Source organism: Coturnix japonica, chromosome 2 (genome assembly GCF_001577835.2).
Source record: "Coturnix japonica isolate 7356 chromosome 2, Coturnix japonica 2.1, whole genome shotgun sequence".
Classification (NCBI taxonomy): domain Eukaryota; kingdom Metazoa; phylum Chordata; class Aves; order Galliformes; family Phasianidae; genus Coturnix; species Coturnix japonica.
The window spans coordinates 69,275,929-69,302,838 of NC_029517.1; the positions used below are offsets into that span (position 1 = coordinate 69,275,929).

Below are 26,910 nucleotides of genomic sequence, written 5' to 3' on the forward strand. Positions count from 1 at the left end.
CAAGCACTTTATGCTGAAGTGTGCAAATTTTAACCTCAGGCCCAGAGCCAAAATTCTACACCTTTAAGAGACAAAAATCTAGATACTTGTCTTTGAAGATCAGGCCCCCCACTGTCAGCCAGAGAGATTATACAGAGAGTATAAGTCTATGGGGCCAGATGGCGTGCATCCCAGAGTCCTGAAGCTGGCTGAAGGTGGTTGCGTGAGCCGCTCTCCCACATCAATATGTGAGAAAGTCGTGGCTGCCAGGTGAGGTCCCGGATGATTGAGGAAGGGTCACGTCACTCCCATTTACAAGAAGGGAGCAGGGACGACCCGGGGTAACTACAAGGCCGGTGAGTCTCACCTCTGTGCCTGGGAAGATTAATGGAACAGATCCTCCTGGACAACATGCTTTGATCACATAAAGAACGAGCATGTGATCCGAGACAGCCAGCATGGCTTCACCAGGGGAAGGTCAATGCTTCACTAATCTTTGGCCTTCTATGATGGACAGTGACGGCGTTGGTGGATGAAGGGAAGGCGACCGATGTCATTTTACCTGGACCTGAGCAAGCCTTTTTGAACATGGTCCCCATCACGAAATCCTCATCTCCAAATTGGAGGGGAGGTGGATTTGATGGGTGGAACAACTAGATGGATAAGCAATTGGGTTGAAAAGGCCGCAACAGAGGGTGAGTGGTGCAATGCTCTATGTCCCAGGTGGAGGCCGGTAACGAGCGGCGTCCTCAAGGTCTGTCCTTGGGACCCGGTGGCTCTTTAAAACATCTTTATTAATTGAACATCGAAATGAGGGAATGGAAGTTGCACCCTCAGCAAGTTTGCTGATGACACCAAGCTGAGTGGTGCAGTCGATACGGTGGAGCGGAACAGATGCCATTCAGAGGGACCTTGACAGGCCTGGAAAGCTGGGCTCGGGTTGAGCCTAATGAGGTTCAACACGGCAAAGTGCAAGGTTTTGCAACTTGGGGCCGGCAAGAACCCCAGGCACCTGTACAGGCTGGGAAAAAGGGAGTTTGTCCTTGAGAGCAGCTCGCTGAAAGAAGACTCTAGGGTCCTGATAGATGAGAAACTTAACATGAGCCAGGCAGTGCGCTCTGGCAGCCCGGAAAGCAAATGGGATCCTGGGCTCCATCAGGAGAGGGGTGGTCAGCAGGGATAGGGAGGTGATCGTCCCTCTCTACTCTGCTCTTGGTGAGGCCCCATCTGGGCAGTACTGTGTCCAGGTGTGGAGCCCTCAGTACAAAAAAGATATGGAGATTTTTGGAAAGGGTCCAGAGGAGGGCCACAAAGATGATTCAGGGGGCTGGAGCACCTCCCTATGAGGACAGGCTGAGGGAGTTGGGTTTGTTCAGCCTGGAGAAGAGAAGGTTGCGGGGTGACCTCATTGCAGCCTTTCAGTACCTGAAGGGAACTTACTCCAGGAGGGGAGTAAACTCTTCGAAAGGGCTGATAATAGCAGGACTAGGGGAAATGGTTTTTAAGTTGAAGGAGGGGAAGATTTAGGTTGGATGTTAGGGGAAAGTTCTTTACTAGAAGAGGTGGTTAGGTCCTGGAACAGGCTGCCAGTGAGGTTGTGGATGCCCCATCTTGGAGTGTTCAAGACCAGGTTGGACGGGGCCCATTGGGCAACCTGATCTAGTAAAGGCGTATGTTTGGTGGCCCTGCTAGGCAGGGGGGTTGGAACTACATGATCCTTGAGGTCCCTTCCAACCCGGGTAATTCTGTGATTCTGTGATTCTGTGATCCCAAATGCAAACAGTTCTGATGGGCTGATTAATCAATGGAAGCAAGAGCACAGCCTGCATTAAAACTGTATACCATGTAAACACAGAGAACCCAGAGGTCGTTTTTATCTATATTAGGAATTCACTGTCTCATTCACAGCACATTGCACCCCAGTAGAACAAATGAGTCTCATGCGCATTTTTCATCAGAGAAGACACACCATCTCCCTCCCTCAAGCCTGAACTCCAAAGAAGATAACAAACACGACACTCCTGGCCCATGGTTGGGAGGGCGACTCTCATGTTACAGATCCACCCATGTATCCCACATCCTGCTTGGGGAGGTGGAAACCCACTGCACAGGAGCAACGGATGACTCTCTCTAAATCTTTCACAAGATCAGCATTAGGTATCATCAGACATTTCACACAATGAGCGAGCAAGGTTTCAGGTGAGCAGGGAGTATCTTCTTCCTCCTTCATCCATCAATCATTCTCCCTCTGGGGGCCCAAATCTTCACTGCAAGAGAGGGCATAGTACTATGCAATAGGCAGCACTGGGACTCTATCCTCCTGGCACCCTACTGAGGTGTGGGGCCACCCCTTCTGCACAACCATAGCTTGTTCCATTCCTCTCTGCCACTCAAATGTCTCTCACATACACGGACAGAGCAAGTCTAAAACTGCTTTTGTTTCTTTAGAATAACAAATACACCCTTTTAAACATCTTCACAGAGCAATGCACGAGAACGCAAATCTTAAATCAATATTGAAGTCAGACATGGAAAAATTGGATTTTATTTAGGGGAAAAAAAAAGCTGAACAAACAAAAGAACACAATTTCCTAAATATGCACAGAAGTTCTGATTACTAAAGCTTGAAAATATAAGAGCATTGAAGAAAGGGAGTAAACAAAACTATACAACTTCCAATGACCTTTTCTTTCTCCCAGATTCTGAGAGAAGTGCATGAGATATTGAGAGTGGGACTAATTGTTAGGTCAAAATGTTAAAACTTAATGAAATATTTAAACAAATTTTCGAAGACGGTCTACCTGCTTGTATTTATAGATAGAACTACTTGCATTTACAGATAAAGCATTAAGAACTACCCTCAGGAGCAGAGCATCTGAAATAAACTATGTGTTTAAGAAGCCCAAAACAGTTGAACCCCATCATACGCGGTTGGACTTGATGATCTTTGAGGTCTTTTGCAACCTGAGTAATTCTATGATTCTATATGAGAACAACTTCCAGTTGATTTGCAGCTACTTCCTATGTTGTATAAATGCACATCCTCCTTTTTTTCACCTGTATTACTAAACACTACAGTCACAAACTAGCACAGACATATAGAATTACATTTTTTGTGATTTTTTTTTTTGTGATTTTTTCCTCTGTGCTTTACACACTGACTAACAGTTTAATAACAAATTGTAGCTGTATTGCACCTCCCATACACGAACCATACTGGCCAACTTTTATTTAAAAAATTCTCAGGAATTCAATATGAAATAGTAATATAATTTTCAGTGAATTTTATATAGTACATTATTAGTATGGAATATTTCAACAAATAAAAAATCTCTTCTCCCACTTAAGTTCAGATGTCTTGAAAAACAAGACAAAGATGCAACACTTTACAGAATACTGAATAAGGACAAAGGGTTTTGCTCCCCTAATTAAATCTTCCAAATGAAAACATGCCAGTTCATGTCATTTTCAAACATGACTTGTCCCAGCAGAATAAATATGCTCAGCAACACAGACCAATGGAACTAAGGATGCCAGCATCAGCTTGTTGCCTGTTATGGGGATCTTCCCCATATCAGAAACGGGATTCTGTGCTAGGCAAACCTCAGTGCTTATGAACCAAACAGAGACTGCCTGACCTTAGGTAATCCCATGGAGAAGTCTGGCACACCAGAGCTACAAATAGTTTCCACTGACCTGATTTCACTAAGTGAGTAGGTGGAGTATAAGGGCTCACTGCAACAAAAAAGTCAGAAAACATTTCTTTCAGGTTTATCTCTTTAGCCTGGAAAGCAGTACGAGGAGCTCACATAGTCACACTCTGCTGTGATATTAACTGTGCTGGCAGAGGGATCGCTGAGACAGGGACACAACAGCCTCACTGGCAACAAGGTCAGATTTCCCCTTTCAATAAAAAAAAATGACTGAAGCACACACAGAGGGGAAACATTTGACTGTATATACTCATGCCTAGTCCTCCATTCCCAGTTTGCTTCATGTAGGTTGTTGTTTTTGTTTTGGTTTTTTTTTTTGGTGAAAGCATCCAAATGTTTTGGTTTTTTGTTTGTTTTTTTTTTACACTTTCATGATAGAAATATTTTGCTTAAAAGATCATTTGTTTCTGGAGACATATCCCAGGGAATACTAGATACATGGAGTTCTATCGTGTTGACTGACAACTCAAATCTTGGCTAACTGCTACTTGTCATGTGTGGCTCTTTCAGGACTTCTGTGTAATCAATGGTAAGACATCTCAAAGTGGTTTCAAGAGCACAAAAAGCCTGGCAGAGCAGCCAAGCAGTGAGCAAGCAGAGAAACCAGAATTGCCCCTTAATAAAACAACTACCTTTACTAGTAGTTGTAATAGCAGAAACCAGCCCCAAACTTCACTGCTCACCCTGCATTTGTTCTGCTATACCGCCACTGGATACTTGACCAAACCAAGGTCATCCAGAGCTTCTGGAACATACACCACAAACAATGTACTGCACTGCACATGTTTTAAGAAGAGCAAACAAACCAGCAAAACTAAATCCAGAGGATCGAGTAGCATTTCTGCACTGTGGTTCAACATGGCTTTAGGAAATAGATTAGATCTATGCCTGTTTTCTGCAGTATTATGAAATTTTGCTCACATGAAGCACAAATTTAAAGATGAAACCAAAATGCTTTATGGTCTTAATCAAGCAAAGGATTAAAGCAGACATAGAACTTCACATGGATAAGGAGCTACCCTGAATTATGTCCAGATGATCATATGCATGTGGTATTTGTTCAGAAAGCTTGCTAGACTGGAAACATATCCATTCATAATTTTCAAAAATCCCGACCAAAATCCCTTGATTTTAAACTCATTTTTCCCTAACACCATAACATGACTATACTTGGTCTGAAGCCTTGACACAAAGAACAAAAATGTATGTTGTTATTACTGTTTTTATAACACTGTATAGAAACCAGGCAACTTACCAGCATAATCCTCTTAGCATAAAGAAGAAATAAGAGAAAAAGAGTTAGGATTTGGTTTTTCTAGGTACAATGTATTAATGCCAAGCAAACAAAGCAAAATGAAATATGCATGTTTCTCCCAAAGATTGATTTGAATTATGGGGGAAGCAGAGAGTTCAGTTATTATACAATAAGTGTAAAGTAAAGAAAGAAAAAAAAAAAAAAAAAGGAATTGAACTTTCACTGAGATAAAAAGTTATGTCACCACATTTTTTGAGATAACATAAATTAAAGAAACACAATTACAATTAAATATACAAATATATATCCTTATATAATCAAAATTTAAGTGTAACAAATTGGGATTTATCACTATTTTCCATAATGTAGTTTAAAACAAGTGAGCTTTTCATCTAAGTACAGTGAAACACATGAAAACTCAAAACAAGAAGTTGCTACGATTAGCTTGAGCATAGTCTTGATTGTTAGCGAACAAACATGCTGTTGCCAGGACTTAGAAGTATTAAACAGTCACCAGTACAGAACAAGTTTCCTTACTACTTAAACTTGAAGTGATGAGTCACATCTTGATCTTTCATTTTTGTTTACTTAAGACATGACTCAAACATTACCTTGCTCTCTGTCCACCTCTCCATGTACTTTAAAAGCTGTGTTCTCAGAAAGGAATATGGAATCCCAAACAAATAGTACAACCATTAGTAAGGAACCAAAAAATACATTTACTAACACACATAGCAGGGGTTATGCATGCACTTTTGTGCACTGTTTAAGGGCACAGAGTAGGTCACAAGAGCAAATGAGCTATGCCACAAAGAAAATTAAGGGTCTAAAGCACCTCCCTTATGAGGAAAGGCTTAGTGACCTGGGACTCTTCAGTCTGGAGAAGACTGAGGGGGAGTGGGGGGGGAAATCTTATCAATGCTTATAAATATCTAAAGGACAGGATTGAAGTGGATGTGGCTAAACTCTTCCCAGTAGTGCCCAGTGAGAGAACAATAGGCAATAGGCACAAACATGAACACAGATGATCCATAAAAACATGAGGAAAAACTTCTTTGCTGGTTACAGAGCACTGGAGCAAGCTGCTCAGAGAGGATGCAGAATCTCCTTCTCTGGAGATATTCAAAACCTGTGTGGACACTTTCCTTTGTAACCTACGCTAGGGAATTTGCTTCAGCAGGGGAGTTGGACTAGACCTCCAGAGGTCCCTTCCAACACCCATAAAAAATATCTATTTAATGTCTGACATGTCTCTGCTTCAGGAAATCAACACTGGAAAGAGCTGATGACACCAGAACAGGTTACACGCCTTTGTGATTAAAACTGCCTTCTTGTAATGGCATATTATCATAGGCTTATGGAATACTGAGATCTCAAATACAAGTCAGCAGATGACAGGCTTTTTGTTCACTCTAAAGATTCCTCTAAATCCAGTGGTTTGTTTCTTCAGTATATCCCCAGCTGTGTTCAATGAAAAGGATGGGAAGTTGAAGAAGGGAGGTGGACATCACTACATGGATTCTGTTTTGGTAGTTTGTGAAGTCTTGAGAAAAGATTTAAGGACACTGTCTTAACCAGAAGCATATTGGAATGGTTCCCTTCTGTTTCATATGTGGAACCACCAAACAAGGGAGAATGAGGAGGAGGAGGTTCCGTTTTTGCAGATGCATAGCAAAACTGATGTCTATGAGAATTAGCTTGGAGAAGAGGCTTTCAAGAGACCTCATTGTGGACTTTCTATACTGAAAGGGCAAATACAAACAGGATGGAAACTAATTTTGTTCATGGTCTGATAGCAAAACAGTTTTAAACTAAAAGAGGGGGAGATGCAGATCAGATGTTAGGAGAAAAATTCTCTGTTCAGAGGGTGGTGAGGCACTGGAACAGGTTTCCCAGAGAAGCTGTGGATGCCCCATCCCTAGAGGTGCTCAAAGCCAAGCTGGATAGGGACCAGGGTAGCCTGACCTAGTGACTGGTAATCCTACCCATGGCATGATAGTTTGGAACTGAATGGTCTGTAAGATCTATTCCAACTCAAGTCATTCTCTGACTCTATGATTTTGTCTCTTCCAGTCATAACATCTCTTTAGACATGTTCACAAAGCCTCAGTGGGCATGTATTATTCATAGCTGAGGAAAACAGGCTGTAAGACAGATTTATGACACTGATCTCAGTTTGAACACTTTGGATGCTGAGCTTTTCTTAATACTACTACAATAGCTTTATTTAGTCTTCATTTTTTAAAAATACCATAAAGATTAGTTGCTCTCTGTATTACATTATCCAGTTGTTTCCTCTTTGACAGTTTTATGTTGGACTGAAGTTTAGGAATTGGTCCATATCTTAAATATCAGGACAAAAATAAATAATAGAGTAAGTTCAAGTATTAATCTTTCAGTGCTATTATTCTCAAGCTCATCATTAGATACACAGCTCCTTTTTCACCAAGGGAGCAGAAACTGCTACCTAGTCTATAAAACAACCACCATTCCTCTTCTTCCACCCCCAATCTCAGCTGGATGTTCTCAGACAGAGACAGCTAATACGCCTCACAGTACATTCTGAACGCTATTCAGAAAAGCACGCTCTCTCACATTTCTTCCTCTGTCTAATACACATAGAGCTATAACATTCCAGTCCCATTTATAGGCTTCTTGGTATGCCATGCTCATTCAGAACATGCTTTTGTGCATTAAGAGAATCACAGAAAAATCAGAGAACTAAATTTCTCTAAATGTGAGTTCTCTTTTCTGCCCCATTCTCCAATAAAAAACTCTGAAGTCCTCAAAGAACATTCATTTATTTTTTTCAGAAATGCAATTAAATGCTTGAACCCTCCATTACCTCACAGAGACACACACACACTCTTTCTTACTTTATGCCTGTAAGAAGACAGAGGACTGAAATAGGAGTCAATAACTGACTGCCAGTTTACAGAGGTTTTTCATGGTATGTTCATAATTCTTCTGTTCAGACACTCGATTAAACAAATGGAATATGAATTAGCATACTTTTAAAATAACACAAAAAATATGCCTTCCTCTCATAAACAAAATATATAACATTATCTGTCTATATTTCTGCAAAGCATTCTCAACCATTTCCGCGAAATCAAATGTAGAGAGCCTAGAGTTTCTGTGAACAACACCATTCCACAGAAATGCAGTGCCCACAAGAAGCTGTGCTATTTAACAACAGCTATAACCTGCCATGACAACAGAGCCCACAACACTAGCTGACTGCACGCCTGTCTGCACTCCTCACTCACACCCCAGCTCCCCCAGACACTTGTCCCCAACCCCCTTCCCACCAGCTGCAGCCCTTTGCTAGGAAACTTTCCCCATCAGACTACAGAGGAATCCAGCTGCCCCAAGAACCCTCTGAGATAAATAGGAAAGGGAAAAGGGATGACTTGGAGCCAATGGAGGTGCCTGGGAAGATGGGATGCCCAGCCCACCTCTCAGAAGGCAAACAAAATTGCAGGTCCCCTCAGATAATATAAGCATTATTCTTAAAATGTAATTCAACTAATATTAATTTATACAGGACACAGCCTGCAGACTCACTCACCCAGAAAAATCTGTAGTCAGAATACCATAATGAAATATGTATATTCGGCTTATGTGGCACAAGGTGAGGTATCCCATAGCTACAACAAAGGAGTACCTAAAAACATAAGATACAGAATACATAGTTACTGACACAAGTACCAACAAGAAATGGAATCACTCAAATTGGGTTTGGGCTTGTTTAGGGTCATGGTTTGATCTTTGCAAACAACATTATTCACAAGTCTGAATCAATGTGACAAGATCTGGCAAAAATCTAAGTTCTACCAGGATTTATGAGGATTTAAATGCAACTGAAGCATTACTCCTTGCACTGTTAATAAATAAATAAATAAAATAAAATAAAAAGTGATAATTCCAAGCATTTCAATTTCAGAGTTCCCTCTCCCACATACTATTTGAAATTAATCTCACTCAGGCATTTTGCACCCAGTTATGCTGTGTATGTGTAGCTGAAGTTACCATTACCTTTTTCTACCTATAAATGTCCTTTGTTTACACATACGACTCTTCCTGATCCACTAGAAATCAAAATATTTGAGATGTTTTCCCTTTTCTGATTATGTGTAAAACTAGGTAATGACACATAGCCTGATGTTTTCAGCTCCAACTGCTGAATTATGCCATTTTCCAGAAGAAGCGGTTACTTAAGCTTGATAAATTCACTCTCAATTTTTCAGGATGACCACAGAATTGTTAGGCAGGAGAACAAGATGACATTTTCCATTATAAGAGTTGAGCATTGCAGCATCCAGGTGTGACAGATGCAGCCTTTCCCATAATTAATTTCTCCCTGCATATACCCAACCAAGAAAGAAGATACTGAAGAGATAAGAAGTGAATGGACACTTGGAAAGACTGACAAGTGAAGTAAACTAGGCAGTACAAAGGTGTAAGCTGAAAGGCTTACATTTCATGAGCTTGAGATGGGTCAGGACCACACCAGTTAGCATCCCTTACATCAGAAGCCAGCTACATGCAAAAAAAAAAAATGCCCAGAATAAGTTGGATTAGAGAAGGGAACTAAAGGCAAAATAAAACAACAGCAACAGTCAGCTGGCTGAAAACTAGACATGCCTTCCTCATATCATGGCTGGCTATAAATGAAATAAGCTTTTCCTCCCTGGGGACTAATAGACTGCAGTGTGAGTGACAGTGATGGATTTGAAGACAAGGATCACAAGACAATCTGTAGTTCACATGGCTGAAGCAAACAGCTGTCTGAAAGGCTGACTGAAGGGACATGACAGCTTCTTCAGGAGATTCCAAGCAGAATCTGTCTTACTTTATCTCAGTCAGGCATCCAATCCAGTTCCTTAGGCTCCCTTTCATCAACTGAGAATGGCAGGTCACCCAGGTGAAACATGTAACTGTGATAAATGGGATGAAGTGTTTAAAATAAGCCTTGATGCTCAAGTGAAAAGACTGAAAGGGGAGCAATGACCAGGTGGAGACAATAGTGAATTGCTGTTGCAGCTTGGAGCATTTCCAATGCTGGATTAATTTTTCAACTTACAAGTCTTGAAGGCTGGTAGCTTCACCAGAGAGCAAACTAGCTGAAAATAACCAGGGATAGGAGCATGCACATTAAACTATGTTGTTGCTTTTATTTCCTTTGTTCACTTACACCCGCATTTTGGGGAGGGAAAAGAACCAGTTCTTGGACTCCCAATACAAAGGTCCCAGTGTTCTTAGTGGACCTCTACGCAACAATCTAGTCACTACACTTGAATTTTTTAAACTTATTATTCTCATGCATCTTAAATATGCTGTAATTTTGCTAAAATAAATACTGACATGTACTTCACATCTAGTGAAATACAGTAAAATAACCCATTCTTCCCAGGCCTCCTGAGGTTTTTCGGCATGTTGACTGACTTATTCACATCAATTCTAGAACACACATGACTATCTTGTATTAGTGGGTGACATTATACCAACTGGCTTGATCTGTGTTGCAACATACAGGTGTTTCTCCCATTATGACTAACTGGTTAAACAATCAGAGCAAGGAGGTTTCCTGTTGAAATCAAGCCTGTTTCCTTACAACCACACTTACTTGTCTAAGAAGACTTAAACAATGGATGATTACTTCTGTAATGTAGTTCCTACAGTTCATTTGTTTCATGTAAATGAGTTACACCTGCATTTCTACGAAGGATGGGCAGGTACAATGACTGGGAAACAAATATTACACACTTTAAGCACCTTTCCCTTACAGCCTCTAGATGATATTTCTTTCACAAACATAGCCCAACTGCATTTAAAAAGATATTAATTATCTCTGGACTTGTAGGCTTTGCTTTTATATACAGCTGGGTGGCCAGTAACAAGATCTGCTTCATTATTATCCTGGTGCAAAATGCTATTGACTGCTGTAGGACAAACTTGTTGCCTGTGGTTCACACTTCTAAGCAATCCTAGATGAGTTTATAATGGACGGTTTTCATTTGGATATCAGGGAGGTGCTACCTCAGGAAGCACTAGAGAAGAAGGGGAGATCAGAGCATTAGATGCTCAGACAGTCCTGGCCCTGAAGACAAGTGTAGGAAGGGCTTCAGATCCACAGTTCAGACTGATGTAAATTCACCATGCTGCAGCCATTAGTAGCTGCAGAAATAGCTATGCACCCAAACAAAATCACATTACGAATTGTATAATCTTAGGGATGCCAACGTAGAAGTAAAGTAGGAAGAACTACAACCTGATCCCTCAAGTCTGCTGTAAAGTGGAAGTTTCAAAAATAAAATTTCCCTGTCATGTAGGTCAATGGGGAATAAATAAGCCCACCTACACAATTTTAAAAACTCCTACTTGCTGAACTCTTAACAGAGACCCCCATGAGAATACTAAATGACTGATCAGAGAAGTTCTTTCACACCAACTTCCCCTAACACAGTGGAAGAAGAAGATGTAAATTCCATGTATTTTTCATTTTTATGAGAGTGCTTTTCATCTTTCAGCTAGGAAAGCACTCACTTGACAAAGCCCTTTGTGTGTCATGGGTATCTTTCTCCAAGACATATATATATAGGGGGAAAAAAAAACACAAAAAGATCCCATGGTTGGGAACTTCTCATGGTGATGCTGTAAGCTTCTGCTCCAAAGTAATAACATATGTGACACTTCCTACTTTTTCAAGTTCCAAGTCCAGTACCTAAAGCAAGACTTATTTCACAGATCACTAAGTTAAGTTGCCACAGTGACCTTAACTGAACTACTTAATTCAAGAATAAGTGGAAAATACCTAAAGGCCAAGCAGCAAGGGGAAGAACACATTAAAAAGGATTATTGAAAGCAATCCTCAAGGACACACTACTAAGGAGAATATGACTTCATTAAGTTAAAAAAAAAAAAAAAAAAAAAAGAGAGAGAGAGAGAAGCTTGGGCATAAATTACTAAGCCCACAAAAGCCTACTTCTGGAGCCAAGAATTTCATAGAGAAATGCAATGTACCAATGCAAAAACCACAAAGATTACAGCTGCTTCTGTAACTGAAAGAACAAAGCTTGTGCAAGTAACTTGGAAAGAAAGGTAGTGAAGAAGATAAAGCGGTACTGAAAGAAAAACACCACGTATTCCTCAGTGAAAGGAGACCAGAGGGGCGGTTCCAGTATCGCTACCACATGTGCTCACCTGTGGATGTTGGGAATACTCGCCAAATTCATAATGCCATAATTCATCAGCACCAGGACAAAAAGATGAATGGAATACCTTGAAGACAACAAAGTGAATATTTAGATAATTTCTACATGACCTGGAGGGGCTGGCAGTTCAGAGTGAAGGAACAGTTTCTTATGAGAATGGCATAAATGCAATGCTGTATCAGAAAACATGGATTATCACAATGACATTTTTATAGCCTGAATACACAATATAGATTAACTCATACTGACAAGATGTTGTCAGTGTGTTTCATTCAGAGAAAGGGCAGCCTAGCTTAAAGTGCTCATTCAAACTGGATGCCTCTTTTCCAAAAGAGCTGTCTTCACAACAAACTGGTGTGACTACCTGCCAGAACAAATATATCACAGATTAAATGTCTCACTTACAAATGCTTTTGTGGCTCATTTTACTTAGTAGGCTCAGAGTGGTTATGCTGGTATAAACTTTGTCACTTTTTTTCCAAAAGGACTGCAAAATTAAAAGGGTCTTGAGACTAAAAAGACAACCCAGAAAACTTGATATGAAGTTAAAAAAAAACAGTACCCAAGTCTTGCCTGCCTAGTGATTAAATACTCACCACCCAAAGCAGAAGACAGCAAAGTATATTCCAAAGAGGGTGGCAAATGCATGGCGAACTGCAGAGCTGGCATGACTGGGACCCAAGTAAATACGAAACCAAAAGGCAGCCAAAAGGGCAAATAGTTGACAGGCTACAAAATTTATCTGTAAAACACAAAACAACAACAACAGAAAAACTTGTAATTCTTGAAGGTGAAGGAAGGAAGAGGAGTCTCTCCATTCTCAGAACAAAGAACAGAGCTAGGAAAGGGGAAAAGTGAGAGAAATTAATCTCTTGTTTGTTTCTCCAAATTCTCATTTGTGAGCCCAAGCGATAACTCTCCTTGACAAAAGAAGAGAATAAACAAAAGCACAGCCATCTGAAAACTCAGAGAAAAGCAAGAGCAAGCTGCAGCTCAGTTACCAGCACAGTCCAGGTACAGAGGACACCCACTCCTCTCTTTCTGGTGCAAGGCAGAGGCCAGAAAGCAGACCCCAAAACCCAGCCACATCAACAGATCTGATGTGAAACACTTCTGCAAGCAGTATCTGGACAGCTTTGTTAGCTAGCTGAAAAGTTCCACAGCACAGCATCCTCCAAGGAGGCTTTTCAATGTGCCATTTCCCCCCCCCCCCCCCAAAAAATTCAAGAATGCAAAATAAACCAAAACCAAAAACCTTGATCTACCACGCAAATAGCTTTAGTAAAATGCTTCTTAATTGTTCAGCTGCTGCTGCAAGTCTCTGATGTGCCTAGGAAGCAGTTGTAAAGAGCTAATGATGGCAGTAGGAGCAACAGGACAGGAACACATAGAGGACAAACAGTTCCTGTCAGGCACAAGGACAAGCAAAAGCTGTAGTGTCCTCTGAGTAATGCTGACACCAAGCTGTTTTGTTCCAGTCACCTTCACTTTGACAGCTTCAGCAAAAGTCACAAGAAGTAAAGGAAGAGCTCAGGAGCAGTCCCTAAAAGAGAAGTAGAGGACTTGGATACCACATCTACAACTTCAGCCTGGGCCCTAGACAGATGGGGTTAAATTCATTTATTCAGCAACAGTCCTTTTATTTTAAATTCATTCTGAGCTTTCCATCGGCATGTCATCCTAGAATGAGCAAAACTAAATAAGCTGCAACATTTTAGCAATCACTTGGATTAGATGATTATCCAAGGATTTCAGCTCAGGACAAGATGATATATCACAGTTGGAAATGCTCTCACATGCCAGCTGCCCAGAGCTTGTTGGATTCAACCAGATTTTTGTCAAGAACATTTACAATATGTTTAATAAGACAGTGCAGCCCCCAGATTGTTCTATTATGGTAAGCAATAACCAACATGGTGCTGTTAAATCAAATGCTTTCATTAAAAGGTTTGCTGGCTACATTACCACCTGCATCACTGAAACAGAGGAAATTCAGCAACTCAATACAATAATGTAATTATTCAAACACTTGGATTCACTTAGTTTTCTTACTTTGTAGCAGGAACAACATCTATTTATTAACTGTTTTTGTAAATCACCAGCATCTCCAAACAGAAGATAGATTTATCCTCCAAACAGAAGACAGATCTATAACTGAATTAAGGAATTGGGCGTGTCTTATCATGACAGCACTTCATATCTTACTTGAATGCTACAGTTCTTACTTTTTAAGTCTTACGCTGAAAACAAGAAAACAAAATGACACTGGTCTCACTAAACCAAAATGCTGTGGCGCAAATTCCAAACTCGCATCTGATCCATTGCAATACCATACATCCAAAACAGCAAATCTTCAAACTTCCCCTTCCAGAGAAAAATGGCTGAAACAAGGGCATCTTCTACAGGGTTGCTCTGACTGAATCCTATCCATGTAAGTTTCCAAGATTGATGGATGCATCCAAATGAAAACTCGGTGAACCTTAAGTTTGCTGCAACATGCTCCCACTTATGGTTATACTAGTACATTCAGGGAAGCTCAGCTTCATGGCATACAGAGGCCCTCTGATTCATTATAGAGAAAGAAAGACCAAACAGTCCAAGAAGCATATGGCCAACTGTTTAAAAGGCAATATTTCTTTCTGTGCAATATTGTTCACGGAAGCTTTACACCATGAAAATAACACCAAGATAAGCAACGTCTTCTTTTTTGTTTTCATCTACTTCATCTACGACTCATACTACAGTCTGAGATGTTAAAGATGCTGGGATTCAGAGGTTCATATATGCCGCTAAGTTCAGTGTGAGTTTCCATTGCAGGCAGGCTCATGTCAGCATTTATGTAGTTTACATGACAGGTAAATACAGCAGCAGCAGAAAGCAAGCAACAGCAACCTCATCACAAGCTGACATGAAGTGCCTAAAAGCATTGCAGCCTTGTGTGCATACCCTGCTGCTACCCTGTACTGCTGCTTCCTCAGAGCAGGCGCTACCTGGGCTACTTGGATTATGGGGGTACACCAACCATGTCACTATTACATCTTCACTTTGTTGTGAAAATTCACCAAGAAAATTTCTTCCTTGCATGGCTTTTGTCAGAGTCGAGACAAAACTCTGTAGCAGGATAAAAGCAAAATTAAACCCTTGCCTTACATTGCATTCTGTTTACAATGTTACAGGGTTTTCTTCCCAGAGCAGCCAAACATCACATACCTAATATATTCAGCCAGTAACTGTCTCAGAATACTAGCACTTATTTACATTTTTAACTGAATTTAGCTAGGAAGCAGCTTGCTGAGGAATGGCTACAACATACCATTAAAAGTTACAGAACTGATTAAAAAATACCCAACACCTAAAGATAAGCCTTTCAAGATCTGATTAAAATAAATAAAAATACAAATTAAAAAAAAAAAAAGAGAGAGAGAGAGAGATATTTAACACTTCAGGATCCATAAGTGACTGTGATATTGTCAGAGACAGAAAAATATACCATAATCCCTGAATGTCGTTTGAACATTACATGACACACCACAACAGCATAAGGGAAGTGAGAAGGGAAGTGAGTGGGCTGCACCCAGTGCATTGCTCAGGAGATGAAACCCAAGATACAAAAAAAACCAAAACAAACAAACAAACAAAAAAAAACCCAAAAAAACAAAAAAAAAACCAACACACGCAGGAAGAAAAGACTCTCACTCATGAGCTAGGAACACACATGCTTTGCTTTTGCCCTTCCTTCTGAACTACAGCAACCACAAGTCCTTCTGCAGTTTTCTCCCCCTCAGGTCTGTATTTTTCTGTCAGGCAGCCATGACCCAAAATACAACATGCTGCATTTGCTTGTCTTTGTCTATGATTAAGGCTTGCAGACTTTTATTATTATTATACTCTTTTGGATTCTCTCCCACAAAATAGCTATCATCTACACTTGGTTTGTAGCTCCATCTCCTTATACAGCACGTAATAGGATGCCTAACACAAATAGGCCAGCTCCAGATCTTCAAACATGATACAATAGAAACACTGAATCAAACTGAGGGTTTGCCAGGGAGTCACAATGCTTCTGGAGAAAGCAAGATGAAAGCCAACCAATATACCAACTACTGATAAAAGTGCTATTTGATATCTGTTGGGGAATATAAATAAATAAATGTGAGCATTGAGGAATAGTTTCTGTATGTCTCCACCTGGACACCTGCACTCACAAAACAAAAGCACCATCGTGACTTCTGGTTTATACGAGGTGCAGTCTGAGGATCAAATTTAGCAGTACAGAGCTCCCTGAAAGGTACAGCACATAGCTTACTGCAAGACTAACATAGTTAACCTTCTACTCTAAGTGCTGTGAATAGTCAATCTGTCTGGAAGGTATAATTCCTCATTTAAAACCAAGCACTGGACCTAGCACTGGATCTGATCTATTATCCCACAGAATAACAGCATGATGTGATAGCTTTCCACATGACTACCATCTCTATTTAGTTGTTAATAAATAACACTGTAACACATACACCTGCATATGGACATGAACACTGCCTGTTTGCTTGACAATGACTTTACCACATCCCATTTAAAGTACATCGCATTCTCCACTATACACATTTAAGGTGCTGAAGTGAATTTATTCCTGAGAGTTTAAGCAAGCTTGTAATGGATCACAAGCAAATTATGAGTCACACTTTCCTCCCCTTTCTAAATAGGAAAGAGTTCATACTATTCACTATTGGTTATTTTCACTGTTGCTAAAAACAATTTGTAAACAGTAAATTGAGGACTTCTGAACTTTAATGAGTGGCGTCCAAACAAAAATAATATAGAAGCAGAAAATAAACTATATGGGAATTAACACTTCTGACAACAACTCATCATTATAAATCATTTCACCCATGTTTTCCTCTCATTACACATACTCAACATGTGGTCAACACAAACAACCAAAGCTTTCCACATCAACTTTGTTAGTAGAAAATAAACACCTTTACCTTCTATGCAATCCTTTTTTACATTATCCATGCAATAAAACTGGAAATCAGAACTCATGATATTGACAAAGTAGATGATATATTCATTTCCTGTAATAAAACTTTAGAGGACATAAAGCCTACCTCATCGCAGTATCCAGTGCTAATATATGAAAGTCTTACATCTCATTCTAAGCCAGCTTAAAGGAGCCTTGAAATACAAAAGTATCTCTCCAAAACTTAAGATGCTTAAAGTGTGGAACAGCTTCAGCTCAACTGGAGCAATGATGGCTGTAGATCGGTTAAAAATACCCAGAAACAGAGTTTCTAAAGGAGAAAAGAGACCAACAAGAACCATTTAGTTGAACTCATTCCTACACATGGGATGACAAAATATTTAAAACCTATGTCTGAGAGTGTTGTCCACATGTCTCCTGAACTGCAAAGGCTTGCTGCCACAACCACTGTCCTGAGGACCTTGTTTCAATGCCTGACCACCCACTCAGTGAAGGGCAAAACACAGACAGCTGGGGCCATTGTGATGCCCAGAGGCCTCAGGGACAGCAGCTGATGGGTGTAACCAAACATGGCTGTATTGGGCATGGTGGTTCTGTGGTCTGACAGATACCTTCATGTGAAAGACAAAAAGGCTCAAGAGGAACTGGGGACCCCTTTCTAGAAGATGGCTTCCGTGTGCCACTTTGCCATGCAGAGAGAAAGGACACAGATATTGTCCCATACCATCATCCACCCCCTGCTTGAAAACCATGCACGATTCCCATACTATTCTCTGAATGGTGGCCATAACTGTGCCTCCTATTGCTGGAACAACAGTGGTCATGTCTGTGCCTTATGACATTCTCTGAATGATGTTTGTATCTGTGCCTCTTGTCACTGAGCAAAGAACGATGGCTATGTCTGTGCCTCTTCTTGCTCTCTGAACGATGGCTGTGTCTGTGCCTCTTGGCCTTCTCTGACCAGTTGGCATGCCTTGTCTCCAAGGCTGTTTTCTAGGCATCCAGCATGCCTGGACCTCGTAACACTTGGTGGAGGGACTACATCCATGGGCAAGACCATAGGCATCACAAGGCCTCCTGCCATAACTTTGTGTCATTTTCTGCACGGTGAGTATGCTGGGTTGCCACATGATTCTCCAGACATTTGTCAAAGACCTTCAGATAGGCAGATTTTCAAATGAACCAGTGCTGGAGGATAAATAGACTCCTTCTCTGGAGATATTCAAGTCCTGCTTGGATGCCTACCGGTGCGACTTGGTGTAGGGAACCTGCTTTGGCAGGGGGGTTGGACTCAATCATCTCTTGAGGTCCCTTCCAACCTCTACGATTATGTGATTCTGTGAAATGGCAGTGGATACTCTAGTTATAGTGCTTCAGGAAATATCACTAAAACCTAATTTAGCAGAAAATCACTGTCTGCTTCTTTGTCCCAAATAGCTGTATTTTTACAAAAAGACCCACAGATCTTCGCTCTTTTCTGATATCCGATACTACAGGAAACCACAAGTTTGTCAGTTGGTCAGCTGAATAACCCGCCAAACTTTGGTTTATTGTCAAATGTTTGCTTTTGTTGTGAGAGCAAACTAGGCCCAGGGGGATAGGAAATAACAGTCTGGGATACCTCCCCTTCTGAAGGAGACTGGTAAATGATGGACAGTTTGGTATACTGGAAATTGATTGTGGAATTAAAAGAAAACAAACAAACAAACAAACCTACCAACCAACCCAACCAACAAAAGAAAAAACCTGAAGTCTTACAAGGAAAAAATGGAAAGTGCTGTTCTTAGCTATAAATTCTTGGGTCATGAAACACAAAATGTGGCAGAAGGCCAAACCCGGCTTTACACCCTTGTAGTAAATCATGACTAATATAAGTCTTGGTTATTGCTCACCACAGTTCAGGGTAGTCACTCTCCTCAGGAAGTTTCATTCCACTCATCCCACAATCCCTGTATCTGCAAATCTCCCTCTTTAACAAAGTGGTAATAGACATTTAAGGGTTACTAGATCACACTCCAGGAAGAGAAAATAAGTAAGCTTAAGCACATAGTCTGTTATTTTAGGGCTTTTAACATTTTCCTTATAAGAATCTGGAATAAACATCCTCTATTCCGTTCTGACCACCAAGATACTTTCCTTTTTCTTTGCTACTTTTTTCCTCCATTATACTTACAGAAAATCTGATCTCACTTTCCAAAAATCTAGGAGAACATAACAAAAAGACCAAACCATTCTCTCCCAATTCCAAATGGCAGCTAAGTTCTTTACCCAGAATGGCCGGTCCTCTGTATGTGAAAATCTTATTGACACTACTAATTTGAACTACACCTCATTGACTATGGAAATCTATATAAAAAATACACTACTAGATTGTCACTTATTTGATGACAAGGTGCTGATGCATCCCCTGCAACACACAGCCTTTGGGCATAAGTAGGTATGTTGCAGACTCATACATGTTCACAAATAGAGGTGCAAAGGTGTTATAGCACAGCCAGGCTGTGGGAATATTCCCAGCTGGCATTCAGGTCCATGCCAGCTTCAACAGGCAACAGAGGATGCAGACTGCCCTCAATTTATAGACAGTGAAGATAACTATCATGTTATTCCAGGCCTTGTGCTTACTAGCAATATTGGACAATGAGGCTTTAAATCTACTATTCATCTGCTACACAACAAGTGTGCAAACAATATAAAAACAACATCACAGCCCACAGTCAAGATACTCAGTATTTGCTGCTGCCTACTAAGCCGCTAAGCAACAGTTTAGGAGGCTACTACAAGGTTTTTATCTTGTAAACTAGTATTTTTGCTCACTAACTTAACACAGATTACAAAACAGCTGCTTTCAGTACTTGGAAAGGCATAAGGAAGCATATTAATAGAAACTACTGACAGCAACAGCAACTCCCTCACAAGTCAAACCACTGATTGTGAAGTCCAACAGAGATGAGGTACTGTTTTGAATAGGAGGTATCAAAATAAAATATTCCTCCTCACTAAAAATCAGCCCCAACTTCCATGAAGGTATCTTGCTTGCAAAGAAAAAACAAGCATTAGAGAGGTACAGTAACTTGATTTTCTCTGTTTAAAAGATTGTTATGCACATATAATCAAAGACACCAGGCAAACAACATGTTTAAGTTCACTTTGCTGGAGACATCTCTACTTTGATGTTGAATAATAGGCCTGCTGTTCCGATAGCATTTCATAACATCCAGACTGTGATATTTGCAATGGGTGTGTTAAGAATGAGAGATGGAATATCCTTTAATCAGATCATTTCAAAGATATCTGATACTTACTGATTTTTTTCAAAATATTTTGATCTTCCAGACTATTTTTATAAATCCTAAGGACAAATATTCTCTGCAGAGATCGCTTTACTGATAAATGCCCCCCAAAAGGAGAGTAATATCACTGAAAACAAGTCAGGTATCCCATTGCTACAATTTTGTCTCAGGCTTCCATGAAGAAAAGGGATTCATCTAACATCTAGCTCCCCTAGATGGTCACATTAATACTCCTCTGCACAGAACTCAAGGCACCAAGAGTGAGCACAAACAGGCATTTGGGAAGAAGTCAGATTTGACTACCATGTACAAAATCTTATAATTTCTGTTCTCATCCATGCACTGTGAATTGCAAACAGCATGGAGACAAACTCATTTACACAGGAGCAATATTGATAAAGCTACTGAAAATTCAAATCTCCATTATTACACTGAAACAACTAATTCGTGTCACAGGGGTCCTGTGGAAGGTTCTGAAGGGGCAGAAGCAAAGCAAACAGCACTCTGGGAAACAGATAGTACATGCATGATCAATTTCAGACTACCAGCCTCTTCAGCAGCACTAAATTCTTACAGCCATGGCTTTTATGCTGATGTCTTATGCTGAATATGGAGTTGGTAAAGCAGAATATGCCAGATGAACTGCATTTTGGACTGTCATGCTGTTTTCATGGGTAAATTCTGCTTTTTCCCTACTTACAGGGTCAAATATCCTTCCATGATTTAGACTATAAACTTGAAACAGATGTTCTTTCTGGATTACCTCTACAAAGTCACCAACAGAATAATCACTAGCAGGACACACAAACAGAGCTTCAGAACAGATTAAATCCTGAGTCATCAGAAAGCAAAAAAGAAAAACATCTGAGTAAAAAGTAAGTCTGACAAGTCAAATCTAAATCATCATGCTATGTTGCACATTCACACACTTAGTTTTGACGGCTGATAAATTTAATACTTGGACCTGCCCCAAATTCAGCTTTAGCTTGCTGTAAACAACTCTTACACTGAACTATAACGACTCTATATGTTGAACAGATGCTGAAGTTGTGATCATTTATGTGCAATGATGTTCTGCTACTATCACCTGCAAGTCAGTAATTACTGTTCTCTCAGCAAGTAATGCCAAAACAGTGTAGTCTTTCACCAGAATAGGAACTGGCAAATCTAGAATAGCTTGCCCCATTATGTTGTTGCAGTGTTTATGCAATTCTATTTTCAGTTCCTTTTCTATAGAAAAATGTGTCCATGATCTTCAGAAGAACACACCAATAAACTGAGCAGTTGTGTTCACATTATTTTAATATCTCAGTGAATACATACGATAGAAAGAAACAAACATCTGTAAAGGGGAAAAAAAGTGCCAACTTCATGAGATATTTGAAACAAAAAGAAAGTTGTTGTCCTGTCCCATTCCTCCACTCCCTGCAGAAACTGTCAGCACTGTGCTAAATTTGAACTCATTGTCCTTGGAATAAAGTGTCTTGATCAAAGACTTCTAGACCTATCAATGGCATTACATAAGAATTTATCAGGCCCTTACACATCTAAAATCTGGAACACCATGTATTAAAATGATCTAAATCATGCCCTTAGTAACTTAACATAAAAGCAATGTAAAACATAAGATATGATTTAAAACTGCATGAAAGGATTTCGCTCAAGGGAGGAACAGAATTTATGCTTCCAAACACTGATGTTGCTGCTGGAGTTGGCCCATCACAATTTCCTTTATTGTTAGTGGGGAATAAAGGCAGTTCCAGGTTGCAATTCATCTAATCTTAAAATACAACTCTGACACAGGTCCTTCTAATACCCATAAAAATTATCTAGATGAATAAGCTTAGCCATAGAAATGCATATTGCAGATGTGGGAAGATGAAGCCTACTCCATGCATTAACAGGAGGAAGAAGTCTCCAGACTATGAAAAAGAACTTCAATTTTGTTGGAAGAGGTGAGATTTTCCAAAATGACCCCCAGTTCCTGGAGCTCTTTTTTTTTTTTTTTACCACTACAAGATGTCTTAAAATAACAAAACATTTCAGAAGCACACAATACACAGAGCCCATTTCAATTGCTTGAAATAGAGTTGGAAAAGATTTCAGAAAACAATGTGCCAGTATGTCAACTACCAGGTATGTGTGGAAGAGTTTTAAGGGAGCAGTGCTCTTATGTAATGGCTGTTATCGCTCACAGCCTACTTCCTACTTCTGCAGGCAGGTGCTGCAAACCTCAACGCTTCCTGCTCTCCTCCCTGAGTATTTCACATCGTCAAAACACTCCTACCAGCGCTTACAGAAGAAACAAAGGAAAATGCTGGTTATCACAGAAGAAAAGTCTAGATGGGATGCAGAGGGACATAGATAGGCTTGAGCATTGGGCCCAGGAGAACTACACAAGGTCCAACAAAGACAAGTGCAAGACCTTGCAACTGCACTGAAGCAACTTCCATTATCCATACAAGCCAGGGGATGAATGAATAGGGTACTGCTCTGCAGAAAAGTACCTGAGAGTACTGGTGGGTGGCAAGCTGGACATGAGCTAGCTGGACATGTGCCCCTGCAGCCCAGAAAGCCAACCGTACCCTGGGCTGCATCAAAAGATGCGTGGCCAGCAGTATGAGGGAGGTGATCCTGCCCCTCTGCTGCATGCTGCTGAGGCCTCATCCAGAGTACTGCATCTACATGTGGAGGCCTCAGTACTGGAGAGACATGGACCTGTTGGAGTGTGTCCAGAGAAGGGCCACAAGCATGATCCATGGGATGGAACACATCTCCCACGAGGAGGACAGGCTGAGAGAGCTGGGGCTCTTCAGCCTGGAGAAGAGAAGGCTGCAGTATGACCTGATAGTCGCCTTTCAGTATCTAAAGGGGAGCTCCAAGGAAGAAGGGGACAGACTCTTGAACAGTCTGTGGTGACAGAACAAGGGGACATAGTTTCAAACTTTAAGAGGATAAAGGTTCAATATAAAGTTGCTTTTGTTTTTTTTTTTTTTCTTAACAGTGAAGATGGTGAAGTTCTGGAACAGGTTGCCCAGAGATGTGGTGATGCCCCATTCCTGGAGACATTCAAGGCCAGGTTTGTCTAGGCTCTGAGCAACCTGATCTAGCTGTGGATGTCCAAGTTCCTGGCAGGGGAGATAGAACAGACAACCTTTAAAGTTCCCTTCCAATTCTAAGCGTTATATTATTCTATGAAAACATTTTAAGTTGAGCTCAAGAAAAAGTATTCCTGCAGGATACAGGCACACGCACACCATTGTTCATCTGCCTTTGGTTCAGCCCAGCAAAATGTGGGGCACAGACCTCAGTGTACCACCACACTCCTTGTGACTCTACATAACCACAGCATTTCCTGAAAGAGGTACTGTAGATATTCACAGCTACCTTCAAGCACGCATCTCCCTCAACAACAGAAGTGGATACCCAGCAGTTTGGGGAAGCTATCAATAAGGGCCAGCAAAATCTGCAGTGAATCCACTTAGCTCTGGACTCCCAAGACAGAATGAGTTTTCCATGCTTCTCCAGTGCCACTATCTGTGGGCTCAAGTGCTCCGTGTTTGCCCTGGGATGGGAAAGATGGAACCAAACCAACAGTAAACCATTTGTACAGAGTAAATTTTCAGTCTAGTCAACCAGTGCAACTGCAGAAGTGGCAAGTTTCTGCATAAGAGAGGAAAAAAGAACCTTGTACAGGGGGAGGGAAAATAGGCAGAACTACCTTTTTTTGTAATAATCTCATTATAACCATTTATTTGACTGGGAAATCACAATATATCATATCTGCTTTCACAGTCAGGAGATTTCAGTCATAAGATACTGTTCTTCCCAAATATAATACAGTTTAAAGGAAAAAAGGAAAACTTACTGCTCTGTGGTGTTTAATATAAAATGAGTATATCTGCCCTTCATTTATACAGGCTGCAGACTTATTTTTAATCACTTTAGAACTGTGGCAGGAAGAAAAGCCACCAACAAAACTTGTGCAGCTACAATATCCTGTCATGGCTGTTCTTCCCTTCCTTTTTTCTGCTCACAATTAGCAATTTTGTACCATGCAAGATGACAAGAACAAAGCCAGCTGTTCAGTGACATCTGTGTTAAAGCACCTTACATCTGCAGCAAATATCTCTGGAAGCTGGACTTAGGAACATGTCTAAATTTAGGTGCTCAAATTTGGACACTACTGAAAACAAGCAACTTGAAAGTAATAACCATTCAGGACTTCCTGCAAGTCAAACATCTCAACTGTCACTAAACTAAGCTATCTGGAAATCATTAGAGCTTTGCTGAAGCATTGTGCCCTGAATGAATTCCAGGGGCTCTCCTCCACACACAAAAAAAGTCTCTGGTTTTCAAACTTAGCAACCAAAACACAACAAAAACTAACAGGAAAACACACAGCATGAGCAAGTGTCAATTGGTGAGTAAGAAATGTAAACAGTAAACAAAGAGAAACTTGGACTTTGCTATAAGTTATATCTCACTGACTTCATTTACACTATGCTACATCTAAAGAAAAAGAAAATCCTTGTCTCGTTAAAAACATACCCACCAGGGGCCCATACTTCTATATTTATAATTCAGCAGAACTTCGGTTTCTAACACTGAATTTTTCCAAAGATAGCTGTGATACCAGGAGGGGAAACAAAACAAACAAAAAAAAAAAAACAACCAACAAACAACCACACCCACACTTATATTACTTTGCCACAGCATTATATTTTCACCATGCTTATGAGTCAGCAATAGAAGAAACATAACTTGATTTCCAGTGCATAGGAGAATAATCATTATGCAACAGGAGCCAGAATCTTGAAACCAAGATTCCCAAACTATACTGTAAACTTGAACATAGCTGGAGGAAAGAAATTCAACAGACATCTAAGTTACATAAATAACTGTAAGTTCCCCTTCAAGTAAGCCCTTTACATGTAAATCCTAAAAAACTGCTTTGAAAGCACAGTGCATGATATGCATAGCTCGCCTGCAAAACTTATTTCCATTTATCAAAAGGTTTTGTACTACTAATACCTGGCCATCACCAAAGCACTCTATAAATATTTAAAGTTTGATTTTTGTTTGTTTATTTGTTTTTAAAGCAAACTTAAGCTCTCTTGAAATAGAGTTGGAATTTTTCCCATGATATAGCAGTGGGTTGTTAGAGTTAGGATAGCATGGTTACACTGTGGTTGGACTTGATCTTTTAGGTCTTTTCCAACCTGGAAAATTCTATGATTCTGTGACTCTATCACTTTTCCTGATTCTGGGAAGCACCCGAGCATGTCCTTTATATAGGACAAGTGAAAGGAGCCTTGGAGGGGGATGACAGCGACATTAGTACCCATTGATGGCTTGAAGCCTCTTTAGGACACAGCCAGCAAGTAAATGAGGTCTGCAAGCAGAAGCAGTCAAAGTAATTGCAAAGAGCTGATTACAGACATGGGAAACAGAGCAACACCTGCCATTTATTAGGGTCCCCTAAACCAGTCTAATACATTGCCCTTATTAGTGATCATACTGAAAAAAGAAAGAAGCATTGGAGAAAAAGAAAAAAGAGGAGGCAGATATGGAATAAATTTTCTCTTCATAATTATTTAAGCACTGAAATCTAATTTAAAGCCTGGCTCAACCCCATCTAAGCCAGAAGAACAAGAAATCCAACTGAGACAGTCAAGCAATTGAGGTAACGGCGCATGACGAGTTTATGATTGATAAGCAGTTAGATGACAGACTAACAACTGGCATGTCAGAGCCCCATCAAAGTTGAAGAAAGACTATACCACAAACCTGCTGCACCACATCAGAGAGAACAGACAGACCATTAAACACAAATACTGTACAAATGATATGCAGCATGGCCTGAGCTGAGAGGAAATGCTCAGCATAGAATCACAGAGTGACCAAGGTTGGAAAAGACCTCCAAGATCACCCAGTGCAATCACCCACCTACCAACAATACTTCTTAACTAAACCATGACCCTCAGTACAACATCTAAGCATTACTTGAACACCTCCAGGGGTGGTGACTCAACCACTTCACCGGGCAGCCTATTTCAGTGCCTGACCACTGGTTAAAACAACCAGTTAAAACCAGAAGAGATGTAGAAGGGAAGACAGTGCAAAGCATACAAGGAGACAGTTATTTTCTACATAAAACAACAGGATAGCTGTAGCCTGGGCTCCTCAAATGCAAGACACTGGGCAGGTGAGCCCCTGAGTGCTGGCTGCCCTCCCTGCAGAGATCTGCTTCCCACTGTATCAGGGTGAAGAAACTCAAGCAATGCACCCAGCACTGAGTCAGGCCCCAGGATGGGAAGAGTGCCATGGCAGCCACCCACTCATAATGGCAGCAGCCATGCTCTAGGCTGACAGCTGCAGTTCAGTGTCCAAAGGTGTCAGCCAGAAGGCAGTCACCACGGAGGGGACAAACCCTAAAAGCAGCCTGCAAAATAAAAGATTTCCCTTTTAAGCT

General features: G+C 40.6%; 1 protein-coding gene across 3 annotated transcripts in view; it reads right to left on the bottom strand.

Moving 5' to 3' along the window:
• The window catches only part of MBOAT1 (membrane bound O-acyltransferase domain containing 1), a 58,780-nt gene that overhangs the window by 23,594 nt on the left and 8,276 nt on the right, over positions 1–26,910 (bottom strand). The window contains exons 2-5 of one of the 3 annotated variants that reach the window (XM_015854750.1): positions 12,761–12,906; positions 12,154–12,231; positions 8,519–8,614; positions 4,948–4,959 (exon numbers count right to left, since the gene is read on the bottom strand). In XM_015854750.1, coding sequence (XP_015710236.1) covers positions 4,948–4,959; positions 8,519–8,614; positions 12,154–12,231; positions 12,761–12,906 — 332 coding nt within the window. Of the gene's footprint in view, positions 1–4,947; positions 4,960–8,518; positions 8,615–9,427; positions 9,490–12,153; positions 12,232–12,760; positions 12,907–26,910 lie in introns of all 3 variants that reach the window. The other 2 variants (XM_032442508.1, XM_015854751.1) reach the window with 2 other exon arrangements.